Source organism: Gadus chalcogrammus, chromosome 4 (genome assembly GCF_026213295.1).
Source record: "Gadus chalcogrammus isolate NIFS_2021 chromosome 4, NIFS_Gcha_1.0, whole genome shotgun sequence".
Taxonomy (NCBI): Eukaryota; Metazoa; Chordata; class Actinopteri; order Gadiformes; family Gadidae; genus Gadus; species Gadus chalcogrammus.
The window spans coordinates 17,896,656-17,916,254 of NC_079415.1; the positions used below are offsets into that span (position 1 = coordinate 17,896,656).

Sequence of the window (19,599 nt, forward strand, 5' to 3'; positions counted from 1 at the left end):
GGTGTCTCTTTCCCTGTTCCTCTATGCTTTCGATTTGCGCCATGCTCCTCCTACTCCTAACGTCGTACTAAACCCAGCGTTAGCAATGAGTGGAGGACGGATAGTTGCTACATTGGCAGAGCATGGACTCAACAATGCAAGGGACCGGCTGAATTTGCAGTTCTGCCGTCAACGTGTTTCTGAAGGACCACGTCAGGACTCAGTTACACCAGGCGGACCTTCGCAGGGCTGCTTGGTGTTGTCTCCACCTCATGTTAAAGTGTCCACAAGGGGGCGGCAGAGCGTTAAACCATCTGAAAAAGATCTCGCCAAATCATTTCAATGTACTGCTGAAAAGCTATTGGTGTATGCAAGCAACTGAAAACAGTGCTTTGATGTATAAATATCTATATATGTTTATGTTTGTTTTCATTAGGTCACTTGGTTGAACAACACCCAAAGACCAAATAAGATATGGTTGTTAATGATGATCGTGGACTTACACACGTATGTTGATTGGTGACAGGATTCTGGGCCAGAGAGGTGGGCAACCTGATTGGCTTCCAGCACCCCACTATCCCGGTTCACCACCAGTACGTCGTCACGGCGACGGTGCCGGAGGTGAAGGCCTTGAAGACGGAGCTGCCCGTCATCCGGGACCTGGAGGGCTCGTACTACCTCCGCCAGGAGAGGGACGGCCTGCTCTTCGGGCCCTACGAGAAGATGGAGAAGATGGTGCTGCAGGACTCCTGGGTCAGAGACGGAGTGCCGCCAGGTCAGTGGCCCGATTCTCCCTGGATACATAAAGGGCCTTCTCATTGGTCCATTTTCATGTATTTCAATCTTTTATTTTTTTATAAAAGCTCTTATTTTATTTTATATGCTTCCCAGTGAAATTAAATAAAGCACATAGTCTGTAACTCCTAAAATAAAGAGACAGATATTTACATTACTTTATTTTACCTGATAATATCACATTGATGAAAACATGTTTGTTGACGTATCTATCAGGGCTATCTGATGTGTAACAGTCTCTCGCTGTCCTAGCTCGTGTTATCGTAGCCATCATTCTAATTGCTTGTTCATCCTCAGGGTTTGGTAAGGAGCTGTTTGAGTCAGACCTGGACAGAATCATGGACCACGTGGAGATGGCCATGGAGATGGTTCCCGTGCTGAAGACGGCTGACATCATTAATATCGTGTCTGGACCAATCACATACACGCCTGATCTGCTTCCAATGGTGGGACCGCACCAGGGAGCTAGCAACTACTGGACGGCCATCGGCTTCGGGTGAGTCGAGCTGTTCTTCTGCTCAAACTAGATGTGTGTTTACACATTTAAGTCAGTTCATGTTACTTAAAAGTCAAGGGTTAGCCAACATTAAAATAATAATAATTATCCAAGCGAGCTTATAGTTCATTTAGATACATGTCTTTAAGGAGCAGGTAGGGGTTAGACATTACAGAGACGGGTCATTAAGGAGCAGGTAGCGGTTATTCAGCTGAAGGATGGCTACAGGTGCAAACAAACCCTGTGCCTTTCGGCTGGGTATCGAACACCCAGTGTGCGAAATACATGGCTAATTTGCACAGGACTGGCTGGCTTCGCTTGGCAAAAAATAACATATTTGTAAATACATTTGTTGACATTTTAGACCCCCTCAAATTTTGTTTTTGAGGCTTTCAGGGGGTCTCATGGGTAAATCCGTATTATTTCGCACATTGCAAACACCCTCGCCGCTATCAGGCCTCATTCTAATTGATTGAACGTGGTGTTTCCCCACCAGCTACGGGGTGATCCACGCTGGAGGAATCGGGAAGTTCTTGAGTGACTGGATCATCTCTGGGGAGCCCCCCTATGATCTCATTGAGTGTGACCCCAACCGCTACGGCCGATGGACGGACGTTCCCTACATGTGCGCCAAGGCAAGGGAGTCGTACGGCTACAACAACGTGGGTAGGTGGTCCGGTGGGCTAACGGGCCCTTCGCACAGGAGCTCCAGATCCTCTCGTGAGAATCAGCTCCGGAGAGGATTTGGAGTCGCCCGTTCACACATGCAACACAGGAGATCAGCCGCATCAGACGTGTTCATCACGCGTACTGGAGATACTCCGGAACTGTAGGCGAGGGGTTGCGCCCGGGCAGAGCGTGTAGGAGGCCGGACGTGACGCATAATGTATGCAGCGCAAGTCGCACTGTTTTGTTTTAGAAGATGGCGGCTGAGCCACTTTATTTACAGAAGAGTGGAAAGCAGTTTAAAGTTAGAACGCAAATACAGGCGAGAAGCAAAAAGTACGAGGCTCCCGGTTTTGCCAGTTTCATGATAGAAACGTCATCAACACGTCAGCAACACGCCCAATAAACTCACAATGTTTATGATAATAATGTTTTTTGTTGTTAGAAGCTCACACTGTCGCTGCTCTGCTCTTGATTACTTCAGTGGGCTTCCCTAAGGAGGAGCGCTTTGCTGGCCGCCCCACCTACAGGACCAGCGGGGTGTATAACCTCCTGAAGGACAAGGCCTCCATGGGCTTCCACTCCGGATGGGAACAGCCCCACTGGTTCTGCAAGGATGGAGACGACGCCGGATACAAGTAACGTTACCCACATCTTCAGTTCAGAGACAAACTCAGTGTTCACTATTCATTAGTAACAGCTCATTTTGCAACTAAAATGCTTTTGTGTGTGGCACTGTTAATTATAGTGTCAGTTTCCCATGAAATTGAAATTCTGTTCTCCGGTTTCATTGCTGCGGGCCGCTTACACACCCATACACACACAAGCACATGCGCACACGCATGCATTTTTTAATGGTAGTGCCAACGATCAACCTTTTTGTTCAACCATGTCTCAGCAGATTGCCTTTTTAACGGAGCACTCCACCACTGTGTAGCGTTACTACTGATCCAAGTCACTAGTTATTTTATCCCTAATCCGGAGTCTGTGAGAATAGTGGCGCTGTCCTTCAGCGGACCAGATAACCTCGGCCTGACCTCCAGCAGGGACGTGGATTCTGTCAATGTGTCAGCGACCCCATGCTTACTCAGAGCCCATGTTATACAAGCCCACCTTTGAGATTATGGATCCAAAACCACAGCTGTCTGCTCCCCACCTCAACACCACCAACCCCACGTTCTAATCAGCTCATTACCTTTTATAAAGCATTGAGATGGATCTGAGGAATTTCTAGTAAGATTACATTCCTATTCTGCCTCTAGAAATGGAATGACTAATAATTTGCATTCCCATGCACACAACAATGTTATTTAAACTTGCATGTCTTCTCAATTTTATTCTCACATTAGTATTTAACAGTGCTATTATTTGAGGCCTTTATCATTTATTATTTTTAAGTTCCAATGGCATGAAAATGTCTCTTTATGAGGTTTTCTAACATTAATATGAGTTCCCCTAGCCTGCCTATGTTCTTCCAGTGGCTAGAAATGGCGTTAGATGTATAACCTTGGCCGAAATAACCCCCACTACGAGTCTCGTTGTGGAAGTACCGGCAGTCCACAAATGGCAACAATCCCTTGCTCCTCCATGACGAGGTTCAGTTTGTACTTCAGATTGATGTGGAAGTGGAAGAACTAGAGATGTCGGAGGACCCGACGCAGTCGTTTAATATATATTATATTATATAGATAACTCTATATGATATGATATTATTTCGATATAAAGCTCCAGGACTCCTGCCGTACTACCTGGAGTATTATATTAACAGAACACGGCCAAAAGCTATGTGCGCCTCCGGATGATATTATGAATCCGAGCCATTGCGATGCATCCACTGTAAACACTTGTGCTTAGTACCGTGGTCGCAAGCTGCTCAGGGCCAAACCCTGACCCTCCACCTTGACCCGCCTCTAAAAAACGGCACGTTTGTGGAAAGCTCATTGTGGGACTGGCTCGTTGTGGCTGTTATTCTGCACCAAGGCTAAATTCCTTGAACGTCGTCAAATACTGTATTAGGGGCCAACTAACACCTATATAAAAGCATCCATAAAGTTGCATGCCATGGGACCTTTAAATAACCTACATTACTTACATTACAAATAGCATCAGGTGGTGACCTCTGGTGAGGTTGAATTAACTCCTGTAAACTGTTCCTGTATCCTCCATCCCTAATGGGGCATCACTAATGGTCATGTTTGTCTGGTGTTCCGTAGGCCTAGTTTCCGTCGGACCAACTGGTTTGGACCGGTCGGTAGGGAGTGCAAACTGGTGATGGAGAAGGTTGGTGTCATCGACTTGACGCCCTTCGGCAAGTTCACCGTGAAGGGGAGGGACTCCCAGAAGCTGCTGGATAGACTTTTTGCCAACACGATGCCAAAGGTACAATTCCCATGGTCTTACTTCATTATTTAATTATCGATGTACTAAATAATTCAATGTCTGAACTGCACAGTATTGTAGAATTACTTGAGCCCCTCATACTAGGATAATTTTTTCATTATTTTTTAAGCTTAAAGTGGCGGTAGGTAGGATTTGAGAGTTACAAAGTGAGTGAGCGGATGAGAGCAAGACCGCCCATACTGCTCCCTCCCTCCCTACATCCCTCTGCCATTGAGATCATAACACTGAGGGCACGAATATGATTGACAGGAAAGATGGATTTCCCCAAGTGTTCATGAGTCGGGAGCCTTCCAAAATGTTAACGGTCTCACAGAGGAGGGCGCAGTCCCCTCTAAACAGATCTTCTCACAGAAAATTTCACTCATAACTGCGGACAGATGGCTATGGTATTTCTTACCTATTAAACTCAAATGATAACTCTTAAAAAGTACCTACAGCACCTTTTAAATTGCAAACAGTATATCGCTTCACCTACTGACTTGAAGGAGCATTGATCCAAAGTAATTAAAGAAGCATAATCAAAAGGCAGGATCCAAGTGCTGTGCTGTGTGCTGGGACCTCAGCTCGGTGGTTTGCCTGATGTCCTCCTTACCTGCTCCTAGTGTAGTGTTCACACTCAAATTAGTTATAGACTGGTGATGCATGTATCAATGTCTCCATACTATGGAGTGGCTCCCTTTACATTATCTGTCCAGTACAGTATCCGTTACACCCCTTAACATCCCTGGATCCGTCCCTCTTTCTGCGTACCTCCTCAAGGTTAAGCTTGAGTCCTATATGGCGTGCCCCTCCTCACTCATCTGCACCCATTTTCCTCAGGTGGGTCTGACCAACATCAGTCACATGTTGACCCCCAGCGGGCACGTGTACGCTGAGGTCACCATCACGCAGTCGGCTCCTGGCGAGTTCATGCTGATCACCGGCTCTGGGTCCGAGCTTCACGACCTCCGGTAAGAGGGGGCCCCCGGTATTCATGGGCACACCTAACTCACCTGACACAGACACGCACTCACAGACACGACACACACGCACGCTGCATACTCACGCACACTCACAAACAAACACACACCCGACATGCACCAACATGCACACACGCTCGCTCGCTCACTCACTCACTCACTCACGCACGCACACACGCACGTACACACATACACACATACACACATACACACACACACACACAAACACACACATTAATAGTACATAATAGTACATAACACACCATGACCCTAATACTACATAACTACCTGCTGCAGTAGAGTGGTTAAATCTGACACTTTAATTACAGCATGGACTAGAAAAACTAGTTTATATGTTCAAGACACGCCCTCTGTTCACAACATGCTCTTTGAAACGTGTGTGTGTGGCCGTAGGCCCTACACACTACACAACTGGTCTAGCTGCGAGATCGCCTCAATGCACATATTAGACAACTTGTAACATCTTGTCACGGGTATCCTGAGGTCGTTGAGATTTCGCACTCCTGTTGACTGATTTGCAACAGGGAGTGGCACATTTGAAAATGTTGCACGAGGAAGGCTCCAAATGGAGTCTGGTCTCCAAATCACCTTAGTCCGTTCTCTACTACCTTAGTCTGGTCTCCACTTACTTTTTCTGGTCCTGCCACCTTAAGTCACCAAAACGCGCGCCAAAGAGACACACACTAAAATAGAACGCCCGCAAGAAGGTGGTTATCCTCATTGTTTTTATATAATGATAGATTATATCTATAAATATAGATATATTTAACCTGCTAGATATCTTGGAGCTCTGTGAGACGTCGGCAGAGCTCCAAGCGCTAACCGGAACGCTAACCGGAGCGCTCACCGGAGCGCTCACCGGAGCGCTCAACGGAGCCTCCGAGCTCGGGCTTTTGTCTTTGATTTCTGAAAATCATGGCGATCAGAAAATCAGGTGAACTGAGCTTAAGACATACATTTCCCTTATTAATATGTTAGTCCTTTAAAGGAACTCCTACAATAAACTAGCAGGGGCTACAGTCCATGTAACTTACAGTGCAATGAGATGCTTGTCGGTACGGAACAGATGAAGGTTAGGCCCGCAGCTAGACCGTGCAAACCAAGGCTCAAACACACAACCCTTCGGAAGGGGGTCGATATCCCAGCCCCTCGCCTACCACTCCACATCATCCCATCTGACCACCTCTGTCTCCCCAGGTGGATGGAGAAGGAGATCATGGAAGGCGGCTACGAGGTAGACATCAAGAACGTGACCGAGGACTTTGGCGTTCTGGGCGTAGCGGGACCCAGTGCCCGGAAGGTTCTCCAGAAGATCACCGATGAGGACCTGAGCGACGCAGGGTTCAAGTTCCTCCACTGCAAGACCATCAAGCTGGCGGGCATTCCGACGCAGGCCATTAGGATCTCCTACACAGGTACTGAACACCTTCCGAACCGTTTATATCACATATGTAGAGATACTACTCCAAGTTTAGTTAGTTGATTGCTTTTCTGGGATTTAATACCCAGTTCCCTTGGTTCTGGTTCACTCCCAGAACTTTAGGCAGATCCGTCTTTCTACAGGAGCTGAGATTATAATAGATTTGTAAATCAAAAACGTATCTTAGAAATAATCCATCTCCTGTAAACTCATATGCATATCTAGTGATGTTCTGAACCCGTAGATTGGGAACCCTTTTGGTACACACTCACACTGACTCTTTGTTTAATGTGTGTGTGTGTGTGTGTGTGTGTGTGTGTGTGTGTGTGTGTGTGTGTGTGTGTGTGTGTGTGTGTGTGTGTGTGTGTGTGTGCATGTTTAACGTGTGTGTGCGGGTGTGCGCATTCGTGTGTGTGCATGTGCGTCGATGTGCGTGCGTGTGTACGTGTGTGTGTGTGTGTGTGTAGGGGAGCTTGGCTGGGAGCTGTACATGGAGCAGAAGGACATGGCCGCTCTGTACCAGGCCATCATGGCGGCTGGCCAGGAGGAGGGCATCGATAACTTCGGTACCTACGCCATGAACTCCATGAGGCTGGAGAAGGGCTTCAGAGGATGGGGGGCCGAGGTACTGCCCACCCTGATAGAATGATCTTTGACCTTTCATCGTTAGTAGGCAGGAGGTTTTCAGAGTTGTGTCCCCTCTGAATGGCTTTAGAGCTGTTGGATGTGAACTAGCGTAGCTCGGCTGGGTGGCGTTACGGGGAGGGGTGAGTGGGAGGGGTTTCTGGCGAGTGGGAGGGGTTTCTGGTGAGTCGGAGGGGTTTCTGGCGAGTGGGAGGGGTTTCTGGCGAGTGGGAGGGGTTTCTGGTGAGTCGGAGGGGTTTCAAGTTGAGTGGGAGATGTTTCTTGTAAACAAAGAGAGAGGTACGGGTTGGCAAGCATTTTTATAGTTTTTTAAAAACATGACATTTGATAACATTTTAACCTATTTTTAACATTATTGATATCACTATGGATCAGCATTGACTAAGCTACGAACTTAAAGCTACAAGCATTTTAAGCTACGAACTTAAAAGGTATATAACTTTATATGTTACACAATGTAACTTTAAACATACAATTATTATACATGATTAAATTAACATGGTTTTCCCCCTTTGCTCAAGATGAACTGTGATACCAATCCTCTGGAGGCAGGCTTAGAGTACTTCATCAAACTGAACAAGGTAACAACTGATTTATGTACGGGCTTCGATCCCAATATTGCAGTCTGCTGCTGCTGCTGCTGCTGCTGCTGCTGCTGATGATAACTTGTTTTCTTGTCTTGTGCTGGTCTGCAGCCCGCAGACTTCATTGGGAAGGCAGCCCTGCAGGAGGTCAAGGCCCAGGGTCTAAAGAGGAAGCTATCCTACCTCACCATGGACACCGACAACGTGGACCCCGAGGGCAATGAGACCATCTGGCTCAATGGCAAGGTGGGCTTCACGTTGCTTTGTTATACCTCAGAGTTCAACTTTAATACAGTTCCGTTTGGGTCCCACCAAAAATTATAAAGTTGTTAAACAAGCAGAATTCTTGTTAAATTATAAACTGTCTGCTGCTCCTCATTAATATATTTTCCAGAGTGGTGGTTTTCTATTGGTTGGGCATCCAAGCTGAAGCTAGTGTGACGGGTTTGACAATGCCAGGGCCGGCGCTCAGCATAGGCGACCTAGGTGATTGCCTAGGGCGGCAAATGTGTTGGGGGTGCTCTCTGGTGGCGCCCTTAATTAATTAATAGAAATACACGAAACAAGCGAAATGAAACCAAACATGTTCCCAAACGGAACGGAGAAGGGAGGGGGCACGGGAAGCCCTGTCCAGGGCGCAATTTAACTTTGAGTCGCCTAGGGGACCGAAACGGTCAGCGCTGGCCCTGGACAACGCCTTCTCAATGTCCTATGGAACCCAATATTCAGATGAATATTCCAGAAGAATTAACCCGACACGTTGCCCTGGTGTTGTTCGGCAGGTGGTGGGCAACACGACGTCTGGGGCGTACAGCTACAGCACCCAGCAGAGCCTGGCCTTCGCCTACCTGCCGGTGGAGCTGTGCTCCGTGGGCCAGAAGGTGGAGGTGGAGATGCTGGGGAGGAAGTACGCTGCCATGGTGGTCCAGGAACCTCTCGTCCTCACCGAACCTACGAGGACCAGGCTGCAGAAGAAGTCCAAGAGCAAAGCCTGAGCAGAATCCCCAACCCTTGACTAGCCGACGATGAGCTATTTCTCTTTCTGGTTTTAATTACCGTGAATGAGGAGACACGTGGTTTATGAAGAACAAAAAGACAAAACAAAGATGCTTGTATTGGTTTTCCAATGCATTGAGCTTTTTGTTTGAATGATGTGAAGGTACATGCAGCTCGAAGGGGAAGTGGGCATGGAAACTGAAGCTGTGGTTATGTCACAAAGGGCCCTCTTTGGTTCAGTCACTTCCTGTTCAGCTTTTTGCCTTTGGTGCAGTTGACCTAAGTTGTTTGTCAGTATTCTCTAAAGAAGTCTGAGATGGAGTTGATCTTCTTACATTTTACTGTGACGGTGGTGATGCTTAATGTATATTTGCTTCCTGATGCATAATTGCCTTATTCTTTATCTTGAAGAATTCAATACCTACATCTTAAATCATAAGCTTTTATAATGAAAGGAAAACTAAATAGTATTTTTCAATAGGTAGGTCTAATATATTGCATACATTTGCTTAAGTTTGCATAATTTACAGTTGAGATGTGATAACATTTCATGGATGTGTTGAACACAGTCGTTCAATTGATTTTAATTTAACAAAATGAAAAATACAATGTCAGATATACAGCAAGAAACAAAGGGAACAGTGCTTACAGCACACTACTTTTTGTACATTTTCACAATACCGTTGATGTTCATTAAACTGGTCCTGTTTAATTTAAGCCTAATTTAAAATGTATTAAATAAAAGGCAATAGTTAGAAAACGTTGTTTTCCAAAACAATAATAATAAGTTTGCTGTTATTTGGGCAGATTTTATAAAGCTTTTTAATTTGACGTTGGCATATAAATTGGAAAACTGCTTGCACATTGTTGCATTTTGTTGTCCAGGGTCAACATTTGTCTCCCTTTCTTTTAGATATAGAAGTAGATATAGAAGAACACACAATGACTCATAGAGGGCCCGATCAGGCGCATCACTGCTAACCAAAGGTTCTGAGATGAACACTGTAGGGCTAATACAAAAAGTATACTAAATAAATTACATTTAAAAAAGCTAAACAAAATCCCTCCCTTGTTAACAGTCCTGGGTTGTGTTGGATTTCAAAAACCAAAGTCTGACTCTGACCCGGTTCAAGAAATGATGAGGAACCATCTGTCGCACCGCCAACTTGTTTCGTAACGCCCACTTCTTTCAGACCGCCCACTTCCAGACCCATATGGCTCCAGTCACCGAAGAGCTACATTAATCCACTTCCTTGTTTATAATTTGAAAAGCAGAAGACCAGTCGGCTAACCGACCTCCTTGTTTAGAAGAAATTGAATGTAGAGGAAATCCGTGGAAGTAAAATGCATGTGCGAAAATGTACCCGTCCCAGTATCGTAGTGCTACTCCTTCACATGATACCGTTATTCAGAGCGGAGAGCCAGCCCCCCAACATAGTATTCATCTTGGCCGATGACTTCGGATGGAATGATGTCGGATATCACAACTCAGAGATCAAGACACCCAACCTAGACGCACTCTCTGCCACTGGCGTCAGACTGGAGAACTACTATGTCCAGCCATTGTGTACCCCCTCCAGGAATCAACTCATGACCGGGAGATACCAGGTGGGTACACCCCTGGGGATGTAACTATGGACGACCACCAGAGGTCGTCCATTCCCCTTTCACAGAGGAATGCCACAATATTACGGGGCTGCGCTGTTAAAGGGCAGGATAAGTTGACTTCGAGAAGATGGATTGATTTACAACACAACTAGAAACATGCATTGTTTTGAGACTGTCCTTCCTTGCTGCTGCAGATCCACACAGGCATGCAGCACCAGATCATCTGGCCGTGCCAGCCATACTGTGTTCCACTTGAGGAGAAGCTGCTGCCTCAGCTCCTGAGGCAGGCCGGCTATGACACCCACATGGTGGGGAAGTGGCACCTGGGCATGTACAGGAAGGACTGCCTGCCCACCCGACGGGGCTTCGACAGCTTTTTTGGTAGGTGTACACAGTTTATTATGCCAGTGTTTCACACAACTTTTCGCAGAAACACACAACATAGAGTTCAGAGAGCAATTTCCTGGCTCCATATTGGTTGTAAATTCCTAACATAAACGTTCACACTACGTGGGACCCAAGCAGAGTTCAACCAAAAAGGTTTTACTTTGGGATCTACCTAACCTTCAGGGATGACCTTTTGACCTTTCCTCCCCAAGGCTACCTGACCGGCTCTGAGGACTACTTCAGTCACGTGCGCTGCCACCCCCTCCCCTCCAAACTCACCCGCTGTGCTCTGGATCTGAGGGATGGGGAAGAGATTGCCACGGGATACGAAGGACAATATTCCACTGAGCTGCTGACTGAGAAAGTCGTCAAGATTATATCCAATCAGGATCCCAGGAAGGTAATGCCTTCATACAGTGTGTACAGTATGTGAAGGTATCGAGCATCCTCTAGTGGTGGGCAGTGCTGTACAATTAGTTTACTCCCTAATTATTGTTTGCAACCGATTACGTAGTTTTTGTGTACTTTATTGTACTACTTTACTGTACTTTATTTGAGATTATTTGGTTTCCACTTGCTTCCTAATGTTCAATCAACTGGTCAACATCTTGCAAACACAATCTCAAGAGACAAGACAGAATTCTGCTTAATTTGAACAAATGTAAAATCCTATGGGCTTATTCAAACGATGCTCTTTCTTTCTATGTTGATATCTCAACACAAACCCCTCTCATCTAAACGTCAGGTGCTGCGTAATCAAGCTGTCATTTTAAAGAGCTGCCTATTTTGTGTGGCCCATCACAAGCCATTGTAAATTGATCCATTTGTGACATCACAAGTGGGAGAGTCCTTCCGGTTGTGTGACGGACAGGTCGCCTCTGTCCAGCAAGTTTGGACACCACTCCGCCCACAATTTGACAACACCAGGGGATAGACATAGGACGCTGCCTTGTCAACACAAAACTCGGTGGTGAGATGATGTCTCAATGTTTTGCACATTGTCATGTCGGGCGACAGTAGCTCAGGAGATAGAGCAGGTTGGCTCCGAACCGGAAGGTTGCTGGTTGGATCCCCGACTCCTCCTGGCTGAGTGTCGAGGTGTCCCTGAGCAAGACGCCTCACCCTGACTGCTCTTGACGAGCTGGCTGTTGCCCTGCGTGGTTGACACCGCCGTCGGTGTGTGAATGTGTGGATGAATGGTTGTAGGTCGCTTTGGATAAAAGTGTCAGCAATCCCCTAAATGTGGTGTAAATGTCCTTCCCCTCAGCCCGCCTTCCTGTACGTGGCGCTGCAGGCCATCCACAGCCCCCTCCAGGTCCCCGAGCGCTACATGGCGCCGTATGCCTTCATCGAGGACCCTCGCCGCCGGCTGTACGCGGGCATGGTGTCGGCCATGGACGAGGCGGTGGGGAACATCACGGCGGCGCTGCGGGAGACGGGCCTCTGGAACAACACCGTCCTGGTGTTCTCAACAGGTACTGCTCGGTCTGGGCCGCAGGGTTATTTCTGCAATTGTCCTTCAATATTAAAGGGGGGGGGGGGGGGGGGGTGGTGGTACTTTGGGGAACCACAAGAGGGCAGCCTTTCCACTCGTTTTCTCCTGGCACGTCCAGCGGTAGCCTCAATATTCTTTTAACGTCGCTTCCTACAACAATGTTTTATGGAGATAATATGGAAGCAAAAACCCCAGTGTAAGATTTACTTTTGTGAGAGGCATATAAGTAGTGCAGCACAGTGTAGCACACTATTATGTAAGCATTTCTCAGTTGGTTTCTCATTCCGCCGCTACTCGGACTTCCACATCTGGGGCCATTTTAGAAGTTTGGATCTGAAGTAGGTAGGAGCCTTTGAACAGGGGTAGGAGGAGGAGGAAAAATGACGTTATTTTTTAAGGGATATGTTTTAAAGGGTAATTAGGAGGGCAGCAACAATGCTGCGCAAGTAAAGTGGAGTGTTTTATGCCTGTGGTGCTGCGCTGCTAGATGGCCTGTTTTCATTGTTCTGGAAGCTTCTCGGCAACCGGTCTCCAGCCATGTGCCAGACAGACACTGCGAGCTCTGCTGACGGGGTGTGAAGCTGGTTAACAAAGATGTCTGCCTTTCTCCTCGCTGCATGGGCTGATGTCATTCCTGCCAGCAGAGTTGGTACACTGACAGAATCTGTGTGGGAACATTGCGTTGACTTGTGAAGCTACGCAGTGCACACAATATCAATGAACACTTACAAGCTGAACTGAACCGTCCCTAGCCTGGGCCTGAACCCTGTTCTCCAGCGCTGAGAACGTGGACTCATTTCTGCATCGATTGTAGACTCATGATTGGGAATCTTTTGTAACAACTCTGCCGTCTCTAATTCCACTTTCTTAACAGCTGCAACATCAAAACGTTGATACATGTGTAATCACAGTAGTATCAAATGAAATGCCCCCATCTACCCGCCAAGATAATGCCCCTCAGTTTGAGGAAGTTTTGAACCCACTATTCCTCTTAAAGGACATTCTAAGCAGAGTACCAAAATATCTATGAATATCTAAAGCTTCCAACTCTTCAACCAATCAGGCTAGACGGGGGAAACTGCTGATTACAAGGCAGACCCTGCTTAGCGTTTGCACTGTGTCACCTAAATGACTCACTGACCAGAAGGAACTAGAGGCTTCACTCCCATGAAACCAAGATTCAACTCTGCAAGCTGTGAGCCATGTCTGACCAGAAACCAGGCTGTCATCCCTTGTCCAAGTTGGATTCCCTGCGGTGCGACGTGGTGGTGTGGCAGCGACCCCGTGCTGTGATGATTGAGACTGGGGGATTTGTCAGGCGATGATGAGTAGAGCAAAACACAAGGGCTTTGTTCCAATGAGTGAACTTGTGCCCTATATAGTGCGCTATGTAGGGGGCCACCATTTTGTGGTATTGTCCAAAATGTGAGTTTAACATCATTATTGGCACACACGTTTACCTGGTACATTCCTGTGCCTCCCGCCCCCAGACAACGGCGGGCAGACCCTCTCGGGGGGGAGCAACTGGCCACTGCGGGGGAGAAAGGTCTCTCTGTGGGAGGGTGGGGTCAGGGGCGTGGCTTTCGTGGCCAGCCCTTTGCTGCAGCGACCCGGGTCCGTCAGCCGGGAGCTCCTCCACGTCTCGGACTGGCTCCCCACCCTGGTGGGCCTGGCGGGGGGGACGCTGAACGGGACAAAGCCCCTGGACGGCTTCAACGTGTGGAAGACCATCAGGTGAGCCGGGGGGGGGGGTATATAAAGGGTTATATAAAGGCCTTAGGCCTTTATATACTGTTGGACTGCCTGGCCTCCACTTCTATACTTCACCCTCCCTCCTTCTTCTCAGTCTCCTTTTTCTTCTACTTGTTTTGCTCCTTCTTCTCCTCTCTTGTATGTTTCTCCCTCACCCTTTCCTCTCTCTGTCTCTCCCGGTCTCTCTCCCTGTCTCTGACTCTCTCTCTTTCTCTGTATCTTCTCCTCTCCCAGACCAAGCCAGTCTTCTTCTTACAAGAGCCCTTTCTCTTCAATAAGGCCTTTGTTGCAGAGACCCTGGGAGCCCGAAAGAAAAGGAAATTCCATCGGTCATTCTCACACAAAAAGTGTATTCCTCCGTCTCTCCTCTGACCGCCTCTCGCTCTCCGCTCTCTCTTCCAGAAATCGGCTTGCCGTTGGATTGTATAAAGCACAAATGTCGGTGTGTGGTTCCCTCAAAGTGAAGGCTACCATCCTGCTCTACCTATTCTCTACTTTTAGAGAGAGAACTGTTTGGCTGACATAACCGAGACCCACTGGCACGCTTTGAGACAGAGTTGATACCACAAGGCACAACTTTACGGTTTACTGGCGGTGATAAACTTTTTGTGTAAAAATAATTTTTAGGAGTTTTATTTGGCTCCGCAGACCAGTGCCCATTCAGAGTGACTGTGCATGACTTTATATTTTCAGCGGAACATGGCACCCAGTCATACAGACTTTCAGTGCATAACCTACAACTCACAAATTCCGCTCCCCCTAATTGGTTAAACTGTGATATTCCTGCAGGGTGGAGGTGACGTGTCGCAGTGTGACCCTGACAACGGCTCAAACCGCTGGCCGCCATTGTTTTTACTGGCCCTGCCTCTCTCTTTAATTGGCAGTTAACTCTTTCCCCCAGAGCTCTGTCATCTAGACGTCTCGGACAACTGAACCGAGACGGGACGCGGCCCGCAGGACGGTAGCAGGGCGGGAGGGAGGGAGCGAGGGAGGGAGGGAGCGAGGGAGGGAGGGAGGGAGGGAGGGACGGACGGACCCGGACGCGGTACATGGGAGGGAGGGGGGGAGGGATGGATGGAGGGGAGAGACGGTCGGACGCTGCGGTGAGGGGGAGCGGTGCCGCCCCTCTCTGTGGTGCACAGCGGTCCAGGCTCAGGGGGTGTGTGTGTGTGTGTGTGTGTGTGTGTGTGTGTGTGTGTGTGTGTGTGTGTGTGTGTGTGTGTGTGTGTGTGTGTGTGTGTGTGTGTGTGTGTGTGTGTGTGTGTGTGTGTGTGTGTGTGTGTGTTCCTGCCACTCACCGTTATAATTCTGCGTTTGTCTTGCAGCCATGGCAGCGCCTCGCCCCGGGTGGAGCTGCTCCACAACATCGACCCTCTGTTTGTGGACATGGGAGCATGTGAGTTCAGTTTTTAAACACGTTACAAATGAATCCTGAACAGGCACGTAGCATTTGAATCGCTGCCCTCCAGATCTGAGATGCATGTCATGAAGAAGCAGGTTGGGGTTAAGCAGGCTGCAGTCGCACACTTCAGACTGTAGAGTAATCTCTACGGCCTGATGGCATACAGCTCAGACCTGAGGGAGCGGGCTGTTTCACTGTTTTTTGCTTCATAGTAGTTTTGACCAATCATGTTGCTGGAGGCGGGATCTGTAAGCTTGTAAGTGGCTTGTCATACTCGGCCAGCAGTAGTAAACTGTATAAGATTGGCCGGTTCCAAATCAACACTTGTGGACTGGCCACTGTAGTAATAGACATATTAAAATCCCCTTCTGTAAGCTCCATCCTCCAATGAGTTTTATTTTGTGGGCTAAAACAGGAAACAAGCGCGGGGTTTCTTGTTTCCAGACTGTGCCGTCTCCACCCAGAATCTCTGCTATAGAGTATTAAGAATACTGCATCTGAGATGACTTATTGTACAATGTCGGCTTTGCACCTCATGTCAACAAGGATTTTTTTTTTGATGTTTAATGTCAGCAATGATCTCACTTTGATTATAGGACAATGGCAGCCCATGTTTCCAGCTATCGTTATGTTTGCAACGGCTGTCACCATAGGGACAACAATTCTGACCGTCCAAATGTGCTCTTTCATTCTTTGTTTACTGCCCTATCGTACGGTGTGTTATTTTCCGTGGTTTTTATGTTTGTATTTCACGCCCCCTCTATTTTCCTGGCTTCTTGTTAGCTCTCAAAAAGAACACATCTTTACAAACACTTTCAGCAGCATCCTCTCTCCTCTTCTCTTCTTCTTACTCCTCCTCTCCTCATCTCTTTTCCTATTCTCCCTCCTCCTCCTCCTTGTCCTCCTCCTCCTTGTCCTCCTCCTCGTCCTCCTCCCCTCATCTCTTTAACTCTTCTCCCTCCTTCTCCTCCTCCTCATTCCGTCTCGTCTCTCCCCTCCTCTCCTCATCTCTTCTCTTCTTACTTCTTACTTCTAACTAAGTGGATTCCTCTATCATTCAATTCACTTGAGAAAATGTTGGATCCTAAACTCCACTATCGATCCCTTAGTGTTCATCATCTATCCTAATGTCCCTCGTGTTATCGCTCTCTTGTTTTCTGTACTCTCATCATACCATTGCTTTATTAACAGGCTCAGATTTCTGTTTCTTTTTCAAACACGCCACAAGTACTTGTGGGACAATCAGAAAAGGTCAACTCTGTTACATTTTAAGTGTCTCTGTGGTCAAAGGAAACAGCTGCCCAGATCCATCCACTCCCCCCCCCCTTGCTAATAACTTTGAATAAAAAAATGCTGTCAAGGGATCTAGGAATATAGTGGAACTACAACGTGAAGAAGAATAGATTCCTGCAGCCACAAGGTTAAAAGTCTTGCATAATATCATTCCTTTTTTTTTTCTTTTTTTTACCAATGTTGGAACCTTTACAACCCAAATGCTTTCTCGCTGACTTGGCTCAAACACGGCAAGGGAGGAAGAATGAAAGTTCTGTCTCGGATCAATATATTTATTTATATATATCATTAAGTGGTTTATATTTGAACCACTTAATCCTGGTGCCGGTTTCCTTTAACATCTCTTCTCTCTGTCTCTCTCTATGTCTCTGTGACTCACTCACTCTATTTCACTCACTCTCTCATTCACTCACTCTCTCACTCTCACTCTCTCATTCACTCATTCGCACTCTCACTCACTCAATCACTCTCTCCACACACACTCACATTCTCACTCTCTCACTCTCTCACTCTCTCACTCTCTCATTCCATAAGGCCCGGGGGGGGGTGAGGGGTCCTCCAGAGAGGACCGGCGCTGGTCGTCTCTGGGCTTCAATATCTCGGTCCACGCAGCCATCCGCTACTCCAACTGGAAGCTGCTCACGGGATACCCGGGTCAGTGTGACCTCTGACCTCTGGGGTCAAACCAACATCCAGCTTATCCTGCCCCCATATATCTGCACACCTCTTCCTTCATATATATTTTCATATCCCCCCCCCCAGGATGTGCTGTGTGGTTCCCTCGGCCCGGGGGCCCCAACAGCACCAGGGCCGGGGCCCTGAAGCCCGTCATGCTGTTTGACGTGGAGAGCGACCCCGAGGAGCGGGCGGAGGTGTCGGACAGCCACCCCTCTGTGGTGGAGTTCCTCCTCCGTCGGCTCAACCACCACCAGAAAACGGCTCTGCCCATTGTGTTCCCGGAGGAGGACCCCCGCTGTGACCCGGGGCCCACCGGTGCCTGGGGCCCCTGGGCCTAGAGGGCGAGGCTCTAGCCCCCCTGGGCCTAGAAGGCCTAGGGGACTAGGCTTCAGCCCCACTGGGCCTAGAGGGCCTAGAGGGCCTAGAGGGCAAGGCCTGAGCCCCCCTGGGCCTAGAGGGCGAGGCCTAAGCCCCCCTGGGCCTAGAGGGCCTGGAGGGCAAGGCCTGAGCCCCCCTGGGCCTAGAGGGCCTAGAGGACTAGGCCTTATCCCCCCTGGGCCTAGAGGGCAGGCCTGAGCCCCCCTGGGCCTAGAGGGCAAGGCCTGAGCCCCCCTGGGCCTAGAGGGCAGGCCTGAGCCCCCCTGGGCCTAGAGGGCCTAGAGGGCAAGGCCTGAGCCCCCCTGGGCTTAGAGGGGGAGGCTCCAGCCCCCCTAGGCCTAGAGGGCGAGGCATCAGCCTCCCTGGGCGTACAGGGCCTAGAGGGCGAGGCCTCAGCCCCCCTGGGCCTAGAGGGCCAGGCCTGAGCCCCCCTGGGCCTAGAGGGCCTAGAGGGCGAGGCCTGAGCCCCCCTGGCCTCATTGATCAGACTTTAGAGGGACATCTGAAGACAGGCAAGCTGAAGTCTGCTGCACACGTCTCACTTTCCTCATGTTACTGGCGGCCGGGATCTGTTATGCGTGATTGGTGAGCACAACACACACAGATAGATAGTTAGATAGATAGATAGATAGATAGATAGATAGATAGATAGATAGATAGATAGATAGATAGATAGATAGATAGATAGATAGATAGATAGATAGATAGATACTAGGATGGGTTGTGAGGGTTTGGAACAAGAATTCACTGAATTCTTGCTTGGTGGCTTGAGGATGATATGAGCTTTCAAACGGAGGGACAATCATCTTCATATTGTTGTTCATATTTTCTATGCACTTTCAGATAATTGTTCTGTTAGGGCTACCCTAACCCTTAACAGTAAACAAAGAAAACGTTTTGTATTCATAATGTGTGTTTTATAGTGTGTGCTTTATTGAAATGTGTTATGGTTTTGGATAAAACAAATGCAATCAATTGGAAATTATATTTCTTATTCTGATAAATGTCCTCATAAAACAGTCTGATCGTATTGGTTACTTTGGCTTAATAAATGAATTTTTATCAAACCCTCTTAATCGTGTGTGGACTCCATCTTTGTTAGGAACACCAGCTCCTATTGGTGGATTAATAAAAATTAAAAGCCTTTTGATTTCTTCCAAAATTGTATTTTTCCTAGATTTCCATTGTTACAAGCGTGTTATGGATATATTAAATGCTTGAATAAAAGTTGGTCATTTCTCGGCATCGTCCCCACTCCGTTTCCCTGCCGATTCTTGTGCTTTTGGTTTCAGGCATTCCAGCGCTATTGGATCTGAATGCCTCAACACAGAGGTTTGACCGCTGCTGATCTAAGACCTTTCTGACCTTTGGTTTCTGTCGTTTGACCCCCTCTCCCCTCTCCCTCGTCGCCAATGTGTTGACAACCACAGGAAATGCCCCCCTGCTGAGAGTGGGTGACGGGGACCTAATGTGGCCTTTGATCTTTGACATCCAGAGGTGAATTGATTGGCTAAGGTAAACAGAAATTTGTTTATGGGCAACAACGAGATCGCATATAATGGCAAATGTAATCTTTCCTTGTGGCGTTATTTTGATGGTATAGTATGCAGGGTCCCTTTTCTCTGCTGTGAACACCTAGACTATG

General features: G+C 47.9%; 2 protein-coding genes across 2 annotated transcripts in view; both read left to right on the forward strand.

The window, feature by feature from the left end:
• The window catches only part of dmgdh (dimethylglycine dehydrogenase), a 14,396-nt gene extending 4,573 nt beyond the window's left edge, over positions 1 to 9,823 (forward strand). Inside the window, exons 6-16 of the mRNA XM_056588517.1 lie at positions 506 to 754; positions 1,072 to 1,270; positions 1,767 to 1,936; positions 2,421 to 2,574; positions 4,150 to 4,315; positions 5,156 to 5,286; positions 6,514 to 6,731; positions 7,204 to 7,361; positions 7,903 to 7,962; positions 8,077 to 8,211; positions 8,748 to 9,823. Coding sequence (XP_056444492.1) covers positions 506 to 754; positions 1,072 to 1,270; positions 1,767 to 1,936; positions 2,421 to 2,574; positions 4,150 to 4,315; positions 5,156 to 5,286; positions 6,514 to 6,731; positions 7,204 to 7,361; positions 7,903 to 7,962; positions 8,077 to 8,211; positions 8,748 to 8,960 — 1,853 coding nt within the window. The 3' untranslated portion in view covers positions 8,961 to 9,823. The remainder of the gene's footprint in view (positions 1 to 505; positions 755 to 1,071; positions 1,271 to 1,766; positions 1,937 to 2,420; positions 2,575 to 4,149; positions 4,316 to 5,155; positions 5,287 to 6,513; positions 6,732 to 7,203; positions 7,362 to 7,902; positions 7,963 to 8,076; positions 8,212 to 8,747) is intronic.
• A 252-nt stretch (positions 9,824 to 10,075) lies between these two features.
• arsb (arylsulfatase B) lies at positions 10,076 to 19,017 on the forward strand. Its single transcript, XM_056588518.1, has 8 exons — positions 10,076 to 10,569; positions 10,764 to 10,950; positions 11,169 to 11,356; positions 12,224 to 12,431; positions 13,942 to 14,185; positions 15,529 to 15,599; positions 17,433 to 17,552; positions 17,661 to 19,017. Exons 1-8 carry the CDS (start codon positions 10,306 to 10,308, stop codon positions 17,912 to 17,914), a joined length of 1,536 nt encoding a protein of 511 aa, XP_056444493.1. The 5' UTR covers positions 10,076 to 10,305; the 3' UTR covers positions 17,915 to 19,017.
• The last annotated feature ends 582 nt before the right edge of the window (positions 19,018 to 19,599 follow it).